This window comes from Larimichthys crocea, chromosome VIII (genome assembly GCF_000972845.2).
Source record: "Larimichthys crocea isolate SSNF chromosome VIII, L_crocea_2.0, whole genome shotgun sequence".
Classification (NCBI taxonomy): domain Eukaryota; kingdom Metazoa; phylum Chordata; class Actinopteri; family Sciaenidae; genus Larimichthys; species Larimichthys crocea.
Window position 1 is genome coordinate 13259875 of NC_040018.1, and position 18731 is coordinate 13278605.

Below are 18731 nucleotides of genomic sequence, written 5' to 3' on the forward strand. Positions count from 1 at the left end.
TTCATTGTACTTTGTGATAAAGGACCCATAGCCTATGTATCACTAGATCTAGTGGAAGTGATGTTGCAGAGGTAAAGCTCCTTTAAAGCACAAAGAGCAGCAGTAGGGACAACCCATAACAACACGACTCTGGCATTACAGGAGCACTAGAGGAGCGGAAACGTCCTCTGCTTTACAAATTCTTAATTGTTGCTTTTGTGTGTGTTTTCATCCGATCTTGTGTATGAATGATGTCGTAACTTGTCACTGAGAGAGTGAGGTTCGCCTCACCAGAGGAGCGGAGACTAAGGAAGGCTGGATAAGTAGTTCTTAGTTGTATGTGCTGTTGGTTTTAATGCATTTAAAAAGGAAGGTGAGCGATGGAAGATAAGGTTGATTTCTCCAAGCAGTGCTCAAAAAGGTTTTAGCATAATGGACTTACAAGATGGTCACGTATGACTCAGAATCAACACTATTCCTGAAACAGGAAGAGAAACGCGGTGAAAGAGACTGACGTGAAAGGAGACAGGAGACTTAAAGAGACAGGATGGATGCCCTCCGGTCTAGGTTCACAGTCCTAACATCTCTGCTTCCATCTCTGGAGCTTTTACGTTGATTTGTCTATACAGTATTTGATTCTTCCTTTTTTTTTTTGTTGTTGTTGTCTGTATTGAATAGCTTTCGTACTTCCCTTTAAACTTTACAGTACAATACACTATAGTGCACAATAGGTTTGCTGAGCCAGTCCGGGGGCTCAGAGTGGAGGGTGAGAGCATGTTAGTCTCACTATGCTGCTTGATGTTCAAGTAACTATCGGGCCCGACACTCGGGATCAGAGTCCCGTAGCCTGGTTGCTGTGCTGCAGCAGCCAGACGATCCAAATAACCCCGGGTGGTGTTCTCTGCCTCAGTCCTGCCCCGGGTCCTTGGCAGGGCCTCCGTCCAGGTAGATCTTGAGGGCTTTCTCCTTGCGCGGTGAGTAGCTGACCCGGTGTCCAGTCTTGAGCAGACGGCTGCTCTCTTTTTTCATCAGCTCATTGCGCTCATCCTCCGACAGCTCCATCGGTTCCTCTGTGCTGTGCCTGCACAGACAAAGATCACATGAATGTTGATCTCAAACACAATTGAATGTAACGCAGTGATGCAGTGATGTGCTGTGACATCTATATAATGTAATATTACACAGTGTCACCAGGGATTAGATACCAGAGCCATAAGAGCATTGCTTTTAGCAACTCATTTCTAACTTTTAATTTAAGTCACATTTCTGAGGCAGCCACGGCTTAGACAGTTAGTCTATATTTGTTTCTGACTGACGTATTCTTAAAATGATTGTGATTTAGGAGCTGAGAGCAAATATTCTGATGAAATGTGAATTTGGCAGCAACAGCACACAACACTCAGTCAAAGTTGCCATGACAACAATGTCAACCACAGGAATGAAGTCACATTATGGGGACAGGATCGCTGTGAATGATCTTCTCAAAACAGAAGATGGGCGATTGGGTGAACTGTGTTTGTATTTTATGATAAGAAGATATTCATAGTCCAACAAAAGTGATGACATATTACAGCAATCACTGCTTGTCCTGTGTGTGTCTCACTCATTTTGAACGCTTACCTGTAGAAGACCACAGCTCCATCGTCACAGATGTACAGAGGCCACACGTTAAGAGTCGACACCTTAGGGTTCCAGTCCAAATCCTGATGGATCTCCAGTACAGATATATCACAAGGAAATGTTCCTCGACCCTGCACAGATCAGATAGATTCTCAGTCAGTGATGAAATCATTTAGAAGATGGGAGACTAAAGCAACATACTGCGACAAACTGCATCTGACATACCTTTGCAAACTCCAGGTTCTCGAGAGGAATATCGCTCATTTCACTGAGCTGCAAATGGAATCAGACACAAAAGTCATCTCGTTCATCAACAAATGGTCTTAATCTTTCCAGGTTACATTTAAATGTACACAGTAAATGAAATGCAATGATGTTGCTTGGAGAGAAGAGGCCGCATCACTTCATAAACAGGTCTATTGTGAAATATTTTTTTAATTTCGTAGGAAATTATTTTTTGTGTTTTGGTTGATCAGGATGAGGCGGCTACAATTTCCATGTTTTTTTGGATAAAGTAACTGATCCTCTGAGCCTCTCATCAGTATAAATTATGTGGCAAACTTCAATAACTGTTCCACAAACATGCAGCAGGACGCAGACATACCTTTTCCTTGAGTTCTTCTACGCTGCTGCTCTCCAGAATAACTTCCTGGAACGGCCCCAGCTTCATTGTAGCGGGGCTCCATCTCCGGGTCAGAACGGCCAGCTGTGACATGGACTTCATCTTCTCTGGTTCTGAGGAAAAGATCGTAACATACATTTTTATTCAATAGGGCAGTCTCATTGAGATCAGATCTTTTTCAAGAGAGACCTGTGAACAAAAAAACAACAACACATTTTTACAATTAAGAAAACACAGAAGTAAGTTAGTCATTTGTTTGCAATATAGTACATGAACCTGCTTTGTCCAAGTTCATTGAGGACAAGAGATACAGCCAATGTTAAAACGTCCTGTGACCTGACATTGTACGTACTGTATTTAAATGTAACCAGAGAGCAGAGGTAACACGGTAGTTTTCGCAGTAGATCAGGTTGCACTCTAAATGTACCCGATTTCACCTGGAAACCTCATCTGGAAACAAGAACATGTTTGCCTGCAGTCCTGGACTAGTTTTATCTGCTGGCTTGTAGCTTCACATCATGGGGTTTCCACAAAGAGATTTTATTAACAGTAGCTTTTTAGTATTGATTTAGAAGTCCCAGGGAACAAAAAACATTTTATTATAGAATAACGGCCGTAACTTCTTTGAAGGAAACAGCAGAATGAGTGTTACCATTGAGAACTTCCAGGAAAACTTCCCAGTTGGAGGAGATGCTGATGTCTTCTTCATAGACATGGTAGTCTAAAAACACCGTGCCTGGGTTCTTCCACGTCTTTTTCCTGAGACGAACCCTGAACACACACACACGCGCACACAGTCTGGTAAACACAAACACATTTCTTGCCACTTTATCTAAGTGTTGTAACAAAGTCTTACCTGTCAATGCTGAGGTCAAGCTTGCACTGCTCTTTCAGCTGAGGGAGCAGCTCCTCTTTAGACTGTCTAACAGTCATGCCCTTGGCAAACACAGTGTCCACGAGGAACTTGCAGGGCTGGGATACAGGGGCACATGAATAAATGATCAATATTCGGGATTGCAATGTTCAGCCACGATCTTCTTGAGTGCAGGAACAAAGAAAAAAACCAAAAGTCTCAGTTCTTACCTCTGGTTCATTCACTAGTAGTTGATAGACTTTCACTCTGTATTCACCCTTTTTCAATGCTCTTCCTAGTCGAATGGTTATCTATGGGAAGTGTTAAAATGTCCAAGTTAAGTGCAAGTTCAAGCGCTGGCTCACTCCACCAGAAACTAGTTAGATTGTAAATATATCCTGACCTTGTTATCATCAGAGAATGATGAGAGCGTTTCATTGAGCCGTACACTCTCAAATTCCTGGTTGTTGGCATACACCCGAAACACCTTGAACTGAGTGGAGGTGACTCCCACATATGGCTCCAGGTTCTGTTTGAATGCTGCTAATGTTATTCTCTTGTCCACATGAACCACTAAACCTGAAGCAGATCACAAAAAACAACAAAACATAAATCTTAAAGATTAAAGACCTTTAAACTGGATATACTGGAAATAGAAGGTTCATACATTTTTGTGCATCCCACGTGGTGTCCTCCTGAGAACAAGGCTCTGCTCTGAAGTACAGGTACTGAGCCTCTGCCTTGATCTTCCCATTGTCGTCATACTCGCTGTCTGTTCCGGAGTCTTCTTCAGCAGTGTCCCACGTCTCTTTTTTGCCCTCGTGGGCTTTGGATCGACGGCTACTCGTGATGCTGTGCGAGTCCAAGCCATTGGCCAGCTGTATGGGCCCGCTGTCTGCATTACACAGTGTGTCACTACTGTGGCTGGAGCTCAGTATGTCGCTGTCTACTGAGCTGGTGCTGCGGTCATTGTTCACCTCAGAGTCTGAGCGCTCCTCACAGGCAAAGTGGTTCTCGGGGTCGGAGGAGGCGCCGCTGCTGCCCCCGGCCGCAGCCCTGATCCGGTTCTCTAACTCTCTGTTGTCTGCAGCCACACAGAGTGAAGAGTTTGAGTCAGCCTCTTGGGTCGAGGATTCGATGTGTTCAAAGTCGCTGGCGTCAGAGCTTTTCTGGCTGTCACTGGTACTGGTACTGGAGCCCTGCTGCTGCTGCTGCAGAGACAGATTCTTTAACTTTTCTGTACTTTCCTCAAGGATCGCCTCTACAGATTTCCTGTTGCTCTTTGACCCCTCAACAGGGGCATCAGAGTCACTGCTTACTTTTTGGCAAAGAGTTCTGTTGGCCAAGGTACCAGGAGACTGCTCAGGCAGTAAGACCAAGAGTCGGATCGTATTCCCGTGACGATCCAACAGTTTCCACAAGAGTGAGTCAGTGAAAGCAACCTGATGATCCGTCGACTCAGAGCTCTCTACAAAAACCTGACGGAAAAACAAAATGCAAAAATTCAAATTTAATAGTGTTCAAATACATTTTCTGACAAACAAACTGGCACCAGAATTAAAAAAAAAATATATATAGGGACCTTGTTACTCCTGAAGAACCCCTCGGCTTTCAGTGTCTTATTTGGAACAAACAGGAGCCGGAGGTCATTATAGCAGCGCTCCAGGACCACACGCATGGTTTCTGCAGATAGCCCTGTAGCCTGGGAAGGAACACACACACATTACGCTTAACAGGACATGTTCGCACACAGGACGCACACAGTTTATGAGGTTGAGTTGAGGAAGGAAGAAAAGGCACAGTGAAGGAAATAAGAGTAGAAAACCTGTGCAATAAGCTGTTTGAATTCAGTGATCGTCTGGTTCAAGTATGCTCGAACACTGATCGGAGAGGCGATGGTCTCGCTCTTCAGATCCACGACATGAACCTTCACCATCACCTCTGCAGAAAATCAGAAACACACCCACAAAGACATGTAGCAATTACTTTGCTTGCTTTTGAGTAACAGCCCGCAATTACATGACGATTATCTTGACTACCGACCTCCAGGTTTGTAAGGCTGGAACGCTTGCTCCGGCCTGCGAGTCTCGAGCAGCAAGTCGAACATATATGAGGACTTGACTCCTCCCAGCAGCAGGCCCATCGGCGTGTCCTCCTCACCTTCGTAGGAGCGCTCCAGGTACTCGTGGAACTCATCGTACTTTACCAAGCGACAGCAGTCCAGTGAGACCACTCCCTCCAGCTCCATCAGCTGAGGTACAGAACACAATGTTGATGAAGAGTTCCAAAGCTCAATATACTTTTTTTGGTAATGTCACATTGTGTAGCACAGTAGGACATGATACCCTTTTTTAATCTCCTTCATGGTGCATTTTGGGATACATTCAAGACAAAAGGTTGACTACTGTGCTGTGTGGTGAAACAACAAACCTTATAGGCCATCTCTGTTGCTTCTCGGAGAGTTTTGTCCTTGTGTACTTCCAGCTTGCTTTCCATCATCATCTTTACAGGATGCATGCAGAAAAGCTTTATCTGAAGACAAAAAGCAAGACGGCAATAATTAGTTATGCTCATTTTAAAAAGAGAAGCATCAGCTCCGCCTCATACAGAAGCAAAAACAACAGATCTTGAAACGATCTAAAAATGAACTGTGTACCTTGCAAGTGTTGCGCTCAATCTCTCTCTGTCGCTTCTCTTGCTCTTCAGACTCTTTCTCCTTCTGGACCAAACTCTTTATGTGCTCTGGGAAGTCTTCCGCAGATAAATACTCTGCAGACAGGACAGACAGGGTACGCATTATAACTGGCAGTCAAGGCAACCCTCATTAAAGAAACAGTGAGATTATAAACTGCATAACGCTGAAGGGATGTAGTGGTGTGGTTTCCACACAATATATACACAACGTAAGATGACATATTTTGACATTATCCATAGAAGATTTAATTTAACTCATTTCTTACTTGCATTCCTTGAGGGATCTTTCAATCTGTAAATCAGCATATATGCATTTGTAGAGCTGGTGAGAGAAAAAAAAAAGTCTATTAGTGAATGTAGTGAAACATATTGTTGAAAATATTGTTCTCTATAAGAAACAGCCCATTCCTTCAAAAATAACATGAAAGTATAATGAACAAAATAATAAACCCTCTTGACTTTCTTTCTGAACAGAATAAACAGGTCCAGTTCATCATTACTGTAAGCATGTGGTGAGTGCAGACAGAGAGCCAACTGACCTTGCAAAGGCACTGGAGTAATAGCCTCTGCTCCCTGAGGACCCCCCATAAGTCTTCCTGATATCATCTTGGGTGATCTGTCCGACAGACATGCACAGAAACATACCGACAATGAGTCTATGCATATCACCATGTTAATGATAGATGCTAGTACAAACTCGTGAGTAGCACTGATATAGCCTGGTGAGTCATTGTTCCCGACATTTACGAGGAGGTTAAATAAAAAACAGGTTATTCAAAAGCTGAGGCTGACCTTGCTAACGTGCTGATCATTGAAACTGTACCACTGGCCATCACTGAAGGATTTGATGCAGGCGTAGTAGTGGCCACCCGCAGCGCTCCCAGAATGGACCATGACGGAGAACAGCTCAAAGGTCAGCAAACTCTGAGAACAGACAGGAGAAAAAAAAATCATATTGTTCAGATAAGATCCAAGTTGGATGTTGTTGGTGCTCAGTGCGCAGAGTAACTGATGTTGACAACAGTGTTACTGCAGCTGCAGTAAGCTTAAGTTATGCTGGATTTGCAGAGGAATGAGGAAAACATGCACAGAGGGGAGTTACAGCTCATCTTAGAGCTTTGTGTAACAAAACCAACACGACCCGCAAAGTGCAGCACACATTATGAATGAAAGACAGACCATGTATCAAAGAATCAAAGACATCCCATGTAACAAGAACAGGGAGGTAAAGCATCGCTTTTCCACTTTTCTGCCAGATGACCACTGCTCTGTAACATTTTCAGCAGTCTAGAAAGTACAACATAGAAAGCAACAGAGTCTCGTGAAGATTTTCACTTCTCTCTACTGACGAAACTGCTCATTTGGAGTTTTGATGTTAGTCATGCTGTATCACATGGAGATTCAAAATCTGTTCGGCTGTGAGATTAGACAAGACATGATCATTTGGTTGTGCTGGTGATTGACACTGTTCTGACACCCGGGTTGACAAAATTCACAGATTTGCTAAAGTCTGATGGTGACAAAGCTGTTATCTATCTTATTACCGATGAGCAGTGTACCAAACTACCAGGTAGAAGTTTATCTCTTTAGCCAGCACTGACTGTTGTGGTTAAAATGTCAAATGGCAGCAGCAGGTCATATCAGCTGTTGCTAATTAATGTTAATTCTGTGAGTGACCTGATGATAGGCCAAAATAAATCTTGGCTGTTGTCAGATTTGTGTGCGGTCTGCAAGCTGCTGTCTGTCCTCTGCCAAAGATTGTTTAGCGTTTCTGTAGTCTCATCAAATAACAACAGAGTGACACGTCTTCTCTCTTACTGATCGTGACACGTCACGAGAAAGGAGTCACGTTCTCCCAGTTAAACTTTCATCTATACCGTATCAACATTTAAGCTTTTATCCTTCACAACTTTTAATTTTAAAATCAGGACGTTCAGTATTTGGATCAAGCAGCTTGTGAAAAATAAGGTGGGCTGAATTTCAGTGTATCAGATACATTTTTAAAATCAACACTTAATCATCAGATGTGACTTTGTGTTGGCAGATACTTGATATTTAAGAACTCGGTTTGGGACTGGTGCCAAAACAAATCGATCAGGACATCTATCAGACAACTAACTGAGGAGATGAATCAACATGAATCAACGACATCTATACAGGTGGGTGTTAAAGATTATTACCTTTGGCTTCAATGCCCTTTCTGTGCTGCCGGTGCTGTCCAAGCAGATGCCCTCATCCACACAATCATCTGTGGAGAAATCATTGCTCATCTGGTCGCTGTGGCAACTGCCTTCATTCTCTGCTCCGCTGTCAGTGCAGCTCTCTGTCTGAGGCGACTTCTAGAGAAGAGACCATTTAAAAAAAAAAAAACACAATCATGGAGGGGTTCAAAAAAACAAAACAAAAAGAAAAACAGTGACTCGAATGAAACCCGTAAACTCTCTCCTAATGGAGCACAGTCTATCAACCCCACAGACGCAGTTTTTAGCAGCTTACAATATGTCAAAGACTCATTAATCGAGATTTTTATGTATATCTGACGGAAGCAGGTACTGCCATCGCTGCTCTCACCTCATCCTCCACATCAATGAATGGACTCATGTCAAGCTCCTCAGGGAAAGTCATGCGGTCGTTGAGCTTGATGCGATGCATAGTGGTGTAGTCAAAATCAAACCGCTTCAGCTGGAGTGTCAGCAAGTAGGGAAAGTGCAGAAATCTCAGACCCTGTGCGGAGAAGCATTTATTAAAGAATCAAACGGGTCAATAGCAGAACGCTGTCTTCGCTGAACAAGACTCTAATGTCACGTTTTTCAGTGTGCTCACCTTCCGGGCGTCACATTTCTTTTTGCAGCGTTCACAAAAGTACTGGTTGGGTCCATCCAGTGTTTCTGGTTGGATAAATGCCTGTAAAGCTTCTTCCTGTGGCAGAAAACAGTCAGAAACTGTGTTAAAATGAGATGCAAGTACTGAATTCAAGGCAGCCTTGATGTCCCAAACAGTGAAAATGTGTTAATAAGTGTTGCTGTGTTTAATGTTTTAAGCAATGACATGTGGAGAGAAACACACCACACTGCCGTAGGCCTGGCTTGCTCCGAAGGGTCTGATCACAAGAGGGATGTCCAGATAAGTATCAATCCTCCAGCTCTCGTAGCCACACTCCAGACAGCGGACATAATCCTTCAGCTTCCCCTGGTACAGCTGGTTGATCAGGTCGGCCTGAGAATATGGAGGCATGACATGTCAGGCCATCTCACTTCAATCAACTCAGCATTGGTTTGTTTGTTTTCTCCCTGATACCTTCTCTTTCTAAAAAGGGGAGGGGCCAATGTGTCGAAACTGTTCAAAATAGATACCTATCTGTTTCATAGAAAGGTATTACTATGTGGGGCAAAACCTTTGAAGTTTGGGCTAATGGAAGAAAATGCCATGTCACTACCAAACTGAAAAGGGATCTTTCTGATGGGGCACATCAGTGTCCAAGTCCTACAGTTTTTGTCATTTTACAGACAATCTGACGTTGTGGTTTCTTCTACACTGCCCGGTGCTTTTCATGGATGCAACACTTTGTATTTATACACTTTGAATGCCATGCAAATGAGAGACTGCCCAAAGACGTGTGTCATCATCCCTATTTACACAGTTCATAGTGTTGTGCTTCTCTATATGAAATAACTCAGTAACCGTTTAAACACCACACACACACACACACACACACACACACACACACACACACACACACACACACACACACACACACACACCTAGTTTGTTTGAAGCACACTTGACCTAACACAGGTAGTAAAAACAACACACACACCTAGTTTGTTTGAAGCACACTTGACCTAACACAGGTAGTAAAAACAAACGTATACTGTCAGCTCAACAAACGCCTCGAGGCCGAGAGTAAACCAACGCGGCTAAGAAATGTGGCACATCCACTTTTAATAATACTTAAAGTAATAATAGTTATGGGATTGAAGGAAAGCTAAATGTGCGCATGTCATCTGGAGCTGGATAAAATAGTGATTTAATTTATTCTATTGACAGTTTTTTTTTTTACTTTAGATTCTCCCGTTCACTGTAAACATCAAAAAAGTGACAGAGAAAAACAATCGAATCCATTACAGTACTGTGTCTTCTGTTTTATTACTAAGTCACATGCATTCACTCTGTGCTAAACAGCAGCTCATGTGCACAGGCCACATGGCTGTACATACGCACACTGGATTAAGTGTTTGCAGTTTAGAACTCACTCCTGAGATAACCCTGAGGCTTAGTGGCTCATTTCACTTTTCCCACAGTAAGCCTTTTGTTTCCATTGTAGGGGGAGGGGAGGGGCTCAGACCGGCCTGTTGAATTTATGTTTGTTGTTAGAAGCCGAGAAAAACGTCTTGCTTTCTCCTACCTGCTCAGTCTGCTTCCACTTTTGCTCCAGGGCATCAAACATGACCCTACACAGCTCTTGGACGTCATGCTGCTGCCAAGCTAAAAACAAACACACAAAAAGTGTAATTGAGTGCACAGATGCAGAGGGCACATGGTGTCTACTAAAGCACGCAGACAGGCCATGTGAGTGTAGTCACAGGAGAGTAACAAATGCTCACCCTCGCTGCTGTCCCAGCCAAAGCTCCGCGTCACATCAGTGGTCTCAATCGCCCGTTTCTTACTAGTCTGCAGCAGAACAAACAGTCTCTGCAGCTGGTAGGGGATGCTGGTGACTGGATCCTCCTCTGACTCCTCAAACTCCCAGCTGAAGTTATAAAATCATTTTAAAAGTTGTACTTCACTTCACAACAACAAAACATCTTCGATAAGAGTACTTCCTTACTTGTACAGCGCATTTCTGAACTCTGGGGTCATGAACAGTGTTTGTAGGAGACTGTTCAAATAGCAGGTCATAGCTTGGTTGACCAAGCCTACATAACCTACAGCAGGTACAAGAGACAGGAAGTAAGAGGTTAGTCATGGTTGCATAAATGGAATCACGTCAAGTTATTTACCTGTAGACAAAACCTCACCCGTCTCAGATTTGTTGAGGATGGACGAGTAGGAGTAAGATGGACTGCCGTAGTCGCCACTGCAGCCTGGGGTGCCGTCTCTCGGCAGGGGTCCAATAAAGCGCTCCTGGGAACTTTCATCCAGTCCACTGCTTTCTGCTGTTCCTGACTCATCCTGCACACATAAATACACACACAGGGGAAGATTTTCATGAACTAAAACCCAATCTCACTGTACTGACAACAGATTTTTTTAAAACTACTTAAGAAACTAGAAACTCTTCATCTTGTATCACTCACCGATACAACCTGGGGCTGCTGTCCATCTTTGTCCGTAAGCTGGAGGAAATTCTTCTTACCGCCAGGCTCAAATCCAGAATCTGAGAGGGACATATGACTGCTGTGGTCCAGCGGTGCCTGCAGTGATGCACAGTGACAACAACAACAAAAAAAAGACACATGAACAACACACCCTGTGAGAGGCAGAAAAACAACAGCTTCCAGCACAAGTAGTTTTCTACAGGTTGAAAACGGGAAGAACTCACGACAAGACTTAGATTCCCACTGAACTCATTTTCAGCAAATTCTCTGTACTGACGCATACGAGGAAAGTAGCTTGAAGCCAACATGTGAACAACGCCACGCAGCCGAAGACTTTCTGCGTTTCTACTGGACAAGCTGAGGGCAGGCAAGCAAAGTGCTGCAGTGGAAACATACAGTAGCTTAATCCACTGACCTACTCAGTGAGATAACAACAGATGCAGCACCTGGGCTTTGGCCTGGGTCAGCAACGGGATTAGCCAGTGCTTCTTTAAGAAAAGGGAGTAGTATGTACACAAACACAGAGAACCGAACAAACTTAGAAGTGAGCAGGCTAAGAGTGCATTTATTCTGCAGTTGCTCTCTCTGAGCAACGCCGTTCTCACACACTTTGCTTCCTTTGTGGCTGAGAACAATGAGTATGACAAAATCCCTCTCTGAGCACTGATAGCATGAAAGAATATAAAATAAAAAAGAAACAATTGGCAAAGCCCAACATTCAAACATATCTCTCGGCCACTATCAGCTTCACTGAGGTCACGATATGGTGACGCTGTCATTCCTCTGTAGACGTGGTAGGGGTGTGTCCTCACATACACTTCCTTGAAGTAGAGGATAAGTGAGCAGGAAGAGCTCACCTGAAACACTGGCCTGGACCAAACTACACAAACTGTACCCATAACTCAACGCCGCAGCAATTCATTTATTCATTCAGCCAACTGGGGCGGCCAAGAAATGTATGAACACAGCACTGACATACTCTCACCTTCTAAAATTGTTTTTGGACACATGAGCAAACACTTGCCTATTCATATACCCGTATCCATTTGCTTAGAGTTGTATTTCTGGCCACCTTGCAAATCACTAACTTGGCCCCTCTGCCGTTTGGTGCCTTGTGGGTGGCGTACGGTGTGTTTATTAGGATGAAACTCTAAATGAACTGTGATAGAAAGAGAACGGCGGTGGAAACAAAGGGCAGGGCAAACACACATCTCTCGCTCTGGTGCTGAATGCGGTGAAGCTGGCTTGGCTACTTTTGAACCAGACAATGACACCTGCCTAAACATTTCAGACATATCAAAGTTATCATATGAATACAGAGCTTTCCCGGCTGTAGGATAAGAAAAAGACTCACAATGCACAATCACGCCAAAAACATTTTCCCTTTTCACCTAAAATGCAGCCTTTACCTGGACAGGAATTACAAAACTTCAGCCTCTAACTCAGTTGAGATCCAGAATTTCAGTGATACATGTTGGAAGAAACAATAGTGACTGTGTGGATTAATGAATTTTCTAACCATTTCCGGCGTGTTTCCCCAGGCGAGGTCAAACGTGCTGTTCACATATCCTGCTTTCTGGGCGACATCTTCGTAGAGTTTGGAGAGGGTGGTGGAGACAGGCAGATTGAGGGTGAGCCGCTCATTGACCGTCTTTGCACTGGTGGTGTCCTGAATTATACACAGCACCCTCGGCTCCTCAGCTGCATTTTGGATCTGCGAATCAAGAATGAAAAAAAACAACAACAAAAAAAAACAACAACCAAACATTAGGATTAAAGCCACAAGAATTAGTCAACTAGTCGATTAGTTGTCAACTGTTGAATTAATCGGCAACCAGTTTGATGATCATTAAATCATGATTCATCATCGATTCAACATATTTGACCATTTTCTCTGATATTCATGCACCAAACAACTAATCGACTAATTGAAAAAAAAAACAAGTGAATGAACAGATTGCACAATAATGAAAAAATAACTGTTAGTTTCAGCTCTAAACAGCAAGCTGCTACATTTTCATTCTGTACTTTGTGTTATAAGCGCCACATACTGGTGAAAAGCTAGTTAAAAGATGTGAGGCTGTGCAAAAAAAAAAAAAGTCATGATCACAGACATGCACAGTACACAAAATATAAATAGCACTTCATATCAAGCCTCAAAACGATACAGTCTTCATGTTGTTACATTTCTGAAAAAGATACAGCCGGACGTCGTGAGGTAATGTGTTTCTAGTACACACTGGAATGTGTCCCTTTATTAAAAAAGAAAAAAAAGCTAGAATAAAGGATTTATAATCTTGTTTACTTATTCTTTGACCAGTTCCTGAATTTAATTAAGATCATGGCCAATTTTAGACTTGTTTATTTAGGCAAAGGCTCTGTATGGTTAGGGGTAATGTTACAGCTTTGTTATCTTATGGTTATATCTTGTTATCATTAAAAAAACAAAAAACAAACAAAAAAAAACAGTCTGATGTTTTTTTGCATTTTTATGCAAATCACAGAAACAAATGATACACTTAAAAAAAAAGGACATAAACTGGCGTATTGGTGACATAGAGGCGCTTACAAGCCTTGCGTAAGCAGCTCCCATTTTCTTTCCTGTCGCTGAATTTGTTTGAGCCCTGCCGTACAAAACATGACAGTTCACCGGCAATATTCCAACACGACTAGGCAAACCCTCAGTCACAGATCTTTGGTTACAATTTAGTAATCTGTCAAACAGTCTCAAATATGTTGCATAAAAAAAAAAGGCCATGCAACTGCTGACACATGCTCGACTGTAAAACACACAGCGTAAATTGTTTTTCAAGAAGTGCGAGTGTTTCAAGATGCTTCAAGTCACTTCCTCATCTGAACACTCCCCATAGTTTCTTTTTCGGACTCCTCTGGTACGTACCTGTTCACCCTCGAATGATTTCAACTAAACTGTAAACTGAAAGCTAATAGCAAAAATGCAACTAGCAAAAACTGGACAGGAAGACTCTGCTGGTTGAGAACTAGTCAGAAGTTCGACACATAATTGCGCAACATAAAACATATTGTACTGGTGTGTCGATGTGTATCCAGGTTTCAAATTTTTTCATCATTATTATTATTATCATCATTATTTAATTTCATGTCTCTTGTTTTTGACAAAGCTGAGACTTAATGAAGAATAACTGTGTGTGCAGTGAGACGGCTCTCACAGCGCTGCTTCATGCTTTAACACCATGCTTTAGCACTCTCTCCCACACACACACACACACAGAACACGGCTACCTGAGAAATCCTCTTCATCTCATCAAAAATACTCTGTCTGCAACTCCAAAACACACCCTAATGATATATGGAGATAGTTAGAGTAAAGAACAGCTTAAAACACAACAAGGACAATGAGTGGTAAAACATATTTGTGTGTTCACCCTACATGAAAAGAGCTTCGGGTTAAATGTAGCTGACTTGCAGGCCTACGTCTATCGCTGGCTGGCAGATCGACCTCTTGCTTGGTGAAAGGGTGATGATTACAGGGATCTGTTCAAGTCATTCCTGTTTTTGAGAATCTCTTTGTGAGGTTTGTGATCTTGGCAAAATGTGACTGGCAGGTCCTATAAAGAAGCCGCAGCTGACAACACACAAGTGTATTATGAGATTAAAGGTTATTTTTACCGTGGATATAATCACAAGGTGTTGACATGAAGCCACAGGTACTGCAAAGCACAGGCTGTGTTACTTTACAGCTGTAACAGATTCAAAAATAATGATAGACTAGACTAGTATCCATGAACACATATTAAGGCAATGTTATGTATATAATGCAATTATAACCACATGAGACGCATACGAAAACTGAAACTCTGAGTTTGTCAGACAAAAGAAGAAAGCATTATTAACCACCCAGCCAAGATTGAATGAGTCAAAATATCAACAAGTTTATGAAATGAGGTGTCAAAATCAGGTAAAATGAGCAGTACTCTCAGAACGCCCACTCGTGGGAGAAGACAAGAAGCAATTTTGAAGCGACTGAAACGTGTCAGATGAGTTCAGAAAATGACATGACTAACTTCGAAACAGTCTGAGCGAGATGGATTCATCTCTATCTCTATGCTAGGGGTGCAGGTGTATGCTCAGAGTGGCCTCAGTGTGTCATCGAGCCACCCTTTAAGGACTGCCCACAAAATCCTGGACTGAAAACTGGTGAAAAACTGTTTTAACCTCCAAACGTTTTAAACTCCACATTTCAGCAATATATTGTTCAAAGTCTTTTTATGTTTCCAGCAACTATTTTCCAACATATTGTAATTCTGAAAGAGATCTCAGAATTGCCTTTACATGGACGTTAAAAACAACTAAACAAGCAAACAACCCCAAATCTGGATGAACTACCACAAAATGATTTTTGTGTTTTGTGGCTGGTAAATTAACGAGACACTAGGTGGTAATAACAATAATGGCTGCGGAAAAGGGATGAAATCATTTAACAAGAAAAATATGTACTAAATCTTTTTTTATTTTTTTAATCTAAGCAAAGCAGAATAAATGATGTCAAACTGACTCGTTCTGACACAACTTGGCAGCGAGTGTCAAACAATGCAGAAACAAGCGTTCTTAAAAGCAAAGATTTAAAAAGGGAAACGCTGAGGAGCTCCGGTGGCGGCAGCACAATCCATTTTAATGGTGCGTTCACTGTCTGTGCTTGACTTGTTGTGACTTGTATGAACTGAATGCTACACTCAAGGCAACACATGACGCTCCAAAGACAGAAGAGCAGAGGGAAATGGATTTCCTCGCTGAAGAGACTGACAGGAAAAAAATGAATAATTAACCACGACTGCCTTTCATCCATAAGAAAAGGCCATTTGGAAAGTCATGATGCAGCTTAAATAATCCAACATAACTGATTGTTGTTGATGACAAAGCATGAGAATATGTCAGTGTCACTGTTAACACGTCATAATTAAACAATCAGTTACCTCAACATAATCTTATTTATTAACTATAATTAATTAAGTGCATCACTGGAGAGTCATTCCTGGTAACACCGTGCCACCGCTGCCATCCTCACCAACACCAAACAGCAGCTTAAGTTACCAACACTAGCCTGCACTTTAGTCAATCATCTGTAACGTCGCCATTGATTTCAGAAATGGAACAAGTGCTGGAAGTGATATGTGACTTTGTTTTATGTTCCTGTACTACTACCAGCATCACGTCGACAGGTCTGAAAGACACGAGTTAAGCACAGCTGCAACGACAGGCTTTCACGTCCATTTCAAAACGGGAGTTTTGTAACTTGTCATTGTTTTGGTCGGTGTGTGAGTGTGTGTGTGTGAGTGTGTGTGTGAGACAGTCAGGTGTGCGCAAAGACGCAAAATGATTGTTTCAAGTATTTATACTTGAATCAGAAACTGTACACTGTTTGTATAGCACATTATTAAATATGTTAAATGATCTAATGCAGTGCAGCTTACTATATTATGTCATCTGGAGTTTTATTTTTCCATGTACAGGTTAACACGAGACAAGAGGAACCGGTCAGCTCAGCACTGAGAGCACAATAATTGTGTAACAAGAATAAAAATAAGCTAAAAAAAAAAAAAAAGTTAAAGTCATCCAGTGTGGTTTAACGGATCTATTCGAGAAGATGTTTGGCTGGAGGGCACACCATAACAATAACACACATTGATAATGTGTGCAAAGCTACATCGTCAAATCCAATTTTCCCACCAGCCCTAATATCAACCAGTGACGTCGTGTGCTTGATGTATGACTGCTGCTGACGTCAATGCAGCCACAGTGTGTCATGAAAAGAACAACAAGGTTATAAAACGTGACTCTGAATGACCCCACAGATGTACACAAGTATTAAAAACAACACATTAACATGACAAGGAAAAACAGACGTGGGACGTTTCTGTGAAAACATGTCACATTATCATTTGTTGATAATCGCAGGATTCATTTTCTCTTCAACGTGACAAACACCGCACACTGATACATTTGTTGTTTAAAGCAGGATAGTGCACGTCAGCGGCGGCTAACCACCGAGCCACCATACAGGATAAAAAGACACACAGGCTAAATAACGTATGACAAATGGGTAAATGCAAAGGGTGGACGTTTAAATCTCACTAACATACACACATCTGCATCTTCGTCAGGCAGGAAAATCCGCTAACATTAGCGTTAGCTGGCGAATTTGACCAGCTAACGTTTACAGTAAAGCTACAAGTATCATTCAAAACAAGCTGCGCACGGAGGGAGTAAAAGTGTGCCCGTTTATCTCTAGGATTACAATATAGATTACCATCAGGTCCATTGGTACAGCAGAGCTACTGGCGTTTGGCGTAACAACTTTGCAAACATCCAGATGAGCTGGAGTTGTTGTCATTAACACAGAGCTAACGACGTTAGCTGGCTAGCCCAGTTAGCTACGTTAGCTCACTAATGTTGACAAACGCCGCGGTTCGTTTTGTCGAGCAAAAAAACAATTTGTGGAGTTCTTTGATGATCAGAAAAAAAGCCCTATTCCTAAAGTCTGGATAACTTTCTTTGTAACTGTGCCACAGCCGAGCCGACTTTTGTCTGAGATGCAGCGAAACTAGCCGCTAACTGGCGGTTAGCTCAGACGTTAGTCCGGCTAGCCGTGTCACGACAGGCCGAGCTAACTGTTAGCATCTGAATCATAAAGCAAGAAACTCCCAAAAGTGCTGCAAAAGTTTCGTCGTTATTAATGAGCACGGTGTGTAAGGGTGACAGCTAGCCGCCCAGGGGTTTGGGCTGGGTCCGTGATAAGCTCACCTCTTTGGGTACGAACTGGTTCTCCTCGCTAGGCACCATTTCCATTTGTGCGACAGTTTAGACAAGCATCTATCCAGGACAAGGATGTCAGCGGAAAAACTTTGCAGCGGTAAACACAAACATGGTTTGTGTCCCGTTTGTTGGAAGTTTTGGATGCTTTGGTTAACTAAATTTAAACTTGTCAAAACTTGTAGGCTTTATCAAAGTGATCGCAACACTTTCGGTTACACTACCCCAAGCACAAAGTGTCCTGCTGCTATAAATGGAGAAAAATGGCCGGTGTTTTACTCCGCGAGACTTCACTCAGGGAGCTCTGGCGTCACATTCCATCCAGACAAGCGTGCGTGATGTGTGCGGGCACGATGACGTCGGCGCGTGTCTGCGTTTTTGACACGAACACACGCACACACACACAAAATACGACATTAATGGTGGAGGTTGGGTGTGTGTGACTGATGCAGGTCAGCAGTGGGTCATGTTTTCAATCAGATCACAGTGAGTGAGTGCACAATAATGAATATTAACCTCATGTTCTGATTTAAAGGTCCAGTGTGTAAGATAGAAATGGCAGGAACGGAACATAATATTCATAACTATGTTTTTTTTACATAAGAATTATTGTGTTTTCATTGTCTTTAAAAGAGCTATTTATGTCTACAGTGAGAGCGGGTCCTCTTCCATGGTGTACACCATTTTAAACCACCATTTTTCTACAATAGTCCAGACCGGACAAACCAAACACTGATCTAGATACAGCTTTGTTCCTTCTTATGTGAATTTCACAGTCAGAGTTCCTACAATTTTAGAAGGAGAGGATGAGGCGTGGGTATTCATTCGGATTTGCAATTTGCAACTTTACTGCCAG

At 42.5% G+C, this 18731-nt stretch overlaps 1 protein-coding gene across 3 annotated transcripts; it reads right to left on the bottom strand.

Moving 5' to 3' along the window:
• Window positions 1-312: 312 nt before the first annotated feature.
• usp47 (ubiquitin specific peptidase 47) lies at window positions 313-18140 on the bottom strand. Of its 3 annotated transcripts, XM_019277518.2 has the most exons (30): window positions 17867-18140; window positions 14348-14404; window positions 12606-12800; window positions 11066-11182; window positions 10787-10940; window positions 10597-10693; window positions 10373-10518; window positions 10174-10253; window positions 8835-8984; window positions 8592-8687; window positions 8340-8492; window positions 7949-8107; window positions 6561-6692; window positions 6308-6384; window positions 6035-6090; window positions 5731-5843; window positions 5505-5606; window positions 5118-5325; window positions 4900-5015; window positions 4657-4776; window positions 4394-4552; window positions 3742-4285; window positions 3478-3653; window positions 3305-3385; window positions 3078-3193; window positions 2874-2992; window positions 2204-2334; window positions 1825-1872; window positions 1600-1730; window positions 313-1060 (listed from the first exon to the last, which is right to left on the bottom strand). In XM_019277518.2, the coding sequence occupies exons 1-30, from the start codon at window positions 17909-17911 to the stop codon at window positions 886-888; spliced, it is 4053 nt and encodes a 1350-aa protein (XP_019133063.1). In that variant the 5' UTR covers window positions 17912-18140; the 3' UTR covers window positions 313-885. The 3 variants fall into 3 exon arrangements, with proteins under 3 accessions (XP_019133063.1, XP_019133060.1, XP_010743090.1); XM_019277515.2 differs by having other exon boundaries at window positions 3742-4552; XM_010744788.3 differs by lacking the exon at window positions 14348-14404 and having other exon boundaries at window positions 886-1060; window positions 3742-4552; window positions 17867-18139.
• Window positions 18141-18731: the final 591 nt, after the last annotated feature.